At 61.6% G+C, this 2,739-nt stretch overlaps 1 protein-coding gene across 1 annotated transcript; it reads right to left on the bottom strand.

The window, feature by feature from the left end:
- Positions 1 to 47: 47 nt before the first annotated feature.
- Positions 48 to 2,042, bottom strand: NOG (noggin). Its single transcript, XM_019636610.1, has one exon. The coding sequence runs from the start codon at positions 1,425 to 1,427 to the stop codon at positions 729 to 731; it is 699 nt and encodes a 232-aa protein (XP_019492155.1). The 5' UTR covers positions 1,428 to 2,042; the 3' UTR covers positions 48 to 728.
- Between the last annotated feature and the right edge of the window lie 697 nt (positions 2,043 to 2,739).

Raw genomic sequence — 2,739 nt, 5'->3', positions numbered from 1 at the left:
CACCCCCCATCAATCACCAACACAGAGAATCGCAGTGTCCAGCGCAGTCGATTTTAGTGGTTTTCTTTAATCCTGCTCTGCACTTCTTTCTCATTTACTACACGGGATATTATAAAGAATAAATAGCAGATACTCTTAATTTACAATGATTAGTCATTCCATTTGTTCTCTATATTTACAATAACTGTAAAATAACATTGAACTCTATAGCTTCTTCGAGGTCCAAGGAAAACCAAAACACTTTCCGAAGAATGGAAAATAGCTTTTTAAAAGTCCTTCTACAAAAGTTCTCTCCTCTCTTTGTACTTTAAGAAAAAATAACTTTTCCCCCCTGCTTCGCCACGCGAAGGGCACTAGAATATAAATAGCAGGTTAACATTATTAGCAACAACCAGAATAAGTCTCTCTTTTCTCTGTTCTTTTTTTTTTCTTTTGCTTATTTTTTTTTAAAAATACAGTAGAAGCCGGTAACTTTTAACGTATAATACTGACCTTTTAATAAGTAAATTAAAACTGGGACCGTATATACACACACATATACATTCCTACACAGTTAAACAGTGCATTACATGAACCAGAAAGCTAGGTCTCTGTAGCCAAAAAAAAAAAAAAAAAAAAAAAGTTCATTGAATCCCTCGCGAGAGGGTGGTGGAACTGGTTGGAGACGGTGCGGTGGGCATCAGTGAGGGTCGACCCAGTGTTCGGGTGCGGGCAGAGGGCCCCGAGTTCTAGCATGAGCACTTGCACTCGGAAATGATGGGGTACTGGATGGGAATCCAGCCGCAGCGCTGGCCCCCGCGCCGTTGACAGCGCCACCGCAGCACCGTGAGGTGCACGGACTTGGAGGGCTTGCACACCATGCCCTCGGGCACGGAGCACGAGCGCTTACTGAAGCAGCTGCCCACCTTCACGTAACGCGGCCAAAAGCGGCTGCCCAGGTCGTTCCACGCGTACAGCACCGGGCAGAAGGTCTGCGACCACAGCCACATCTGTAACTTCCTCCGCAGCTTCTTGCTCAGGCGCTGCTTCTTGCCCGGGGCCAAGCCCTCGGAGAACTCCAGCCCTTTGATCTCGCTCGGCATGGCCCCCGACGGCCGCTGCCGCAGCAGCTGGTCCAGCTCGGCCAGGTCCTCTGCGCCCCCGGCCGCCCCCCCGCCTCCGCCGGGCCGGTCCTCGGGGGGCGAGGTGGCCATGAAGCCCGGGTCGTAGTGGCCCCCGAGTAGCGAGCGCAGCAGCGTCTCGTTCAGATCCTTCTCCTTGGGGTCAAAGATAGGGTCCGGGTGCTCAATGAGATCCACCAGGGGCAGGTTGTCGCTGGGCGCCGGGCGGATGTGGAGATAGTGCTGGCCGCCGGCCGGTGCCGCCCGCAGCCCCAGGACCACCACCAGGGCGTAGAGGGTGACCCCTAGGCTGGGGCAGCGCTCCATGCCTCCGGCGCGCGCCCGGGGCTGCTGCTTCGTCCCGCGTCCCCGGAGGAGAGCACGCCGAGCTCGCGGCGCCGCCGCGCTCCCCCGTCTCTCCGGCGGCCGCTCACCCGAGGCTGGGCAGGCGCAGGGCCGGCAGCATGAGTCGCCGGGAGAGCCCTTCGCTCAGCGCCGGCTCTCACCCGGGCGGAAAAAAGGCACACAAGTTGGCCGCAACTCCTCTCCCGGGTCTATTCGGGAAGGCGGCCGCGGCGGGGCATCCGAAATTACTCCAGGGCGACCGCGGGCGCGGGGGGCGCCGGCTCCTCGCTGCTTTCCCCCGCCGGCGGCGGTGCAGGGCGCGTGGACGAGCTGCTCTCCCCTCCTCCTCCTGCTGCTGCTCCTGGTCCTGCCGCTCTGTGCAGCGCTGCTGGCCGAGCCGGTCCTAGGGGCACTTCCCTCCGCCTGCTCGGGGCTCCGCGGCCGGCTCTGCCCGGCGGACTCCAGCGGCGGCGGCGGCGGCGGCGGCGGCGGCGGCGGCGTCCGCGCACGTTGGCACCGGTTTGTCTGTCTCGCAGGGTCCAAGCCTTTAAATTTCCTGCACTTTCAGCTCCATCACCATGGAAACCACTGACTCTCTCGGCGTTGCCCCCTCCCCCTTCTTCCCCCCCAACAACAACCCCACCCCCCACTTCTCCACCCCCGAGGAGCTGGAGCGGCACAGGCTCCGGGGGAAGCCTCCTGCACTCGCCGCGGAGGCGGCGGCGGCGGCTTCGGCAGCGACCAGGGCTGTGCCCCGCCGGACCCAGATGCCCCGGGAAGCCGACAGTCCGGCTGCCCGCCGGAGCTCACAGGCGGCGGCGGCGGCGGTGGCGGCGGCGGTGGCGCTTGGCAGGTCTCCGCGCAATTTTCTCTCTCCCCCACCACCCACCCCCCTTCTCCTCCTCCTGCAAAATGCACCGCCCCCCTCCTTTCTCCTGGAGCAATGCAACTGGGGCTCTAGGCGCCCCGCCAGGGCCAGTCCTGGGGAAAGCTCGCGGCCGCGCTGGAGCCGGGCTGGAGGGTGCAGGGCCGGTTTTGGGGGTTGCTTGAGGCGATGCAGGGAGGGTTCTCACTGGCCGGGTGCTTTGCACTGGGAGGGGAGGTACTGGGGGCTCGTTTCTCCGTGCAGTTCGGTGTAAGGAATTTCTCCATGTGCATGGAGCTTTTTCCCCGGGCGCGTCTCGCCTTCCTCTCTCCCGGGCTCGGGCTAAGTCCCCTCCCCCCAGCGCGCTCTCGCGCTCGCGCGCGCGCGTACACACACACACACACACACACACACACACACACACACACA

Source organism: Hipposideros armiger, unplaced genomic scaffold, assembly GCF_001890085.2.
Source record: "Hipposideros armiger isolate ML-2016 unplaced genomic scaffold, ASM189008v1 scaffold_29, whole genome shotgun sequence".
NCBI classification, from domain to species: domain Eukaryota; kingdom Metazoa; phylum Chordata; class Mammalia; order Chiroptera; family Hipposideridae; genus Hipposideros; species Hipposideros armiger.
This window is presented reverse-complemented; position numbering and strand designations above follow the sequence as displayed.

Excerpts from the sequence above, each read along its gene's own strand:
- NOG (XM_019636610.1), bottom strand. The coding sequence starts at position 1,427 with ATGGAGCGCTGCCCCAGCCTAGGGGTCACCCTCTACGCCCTGGTGGTG.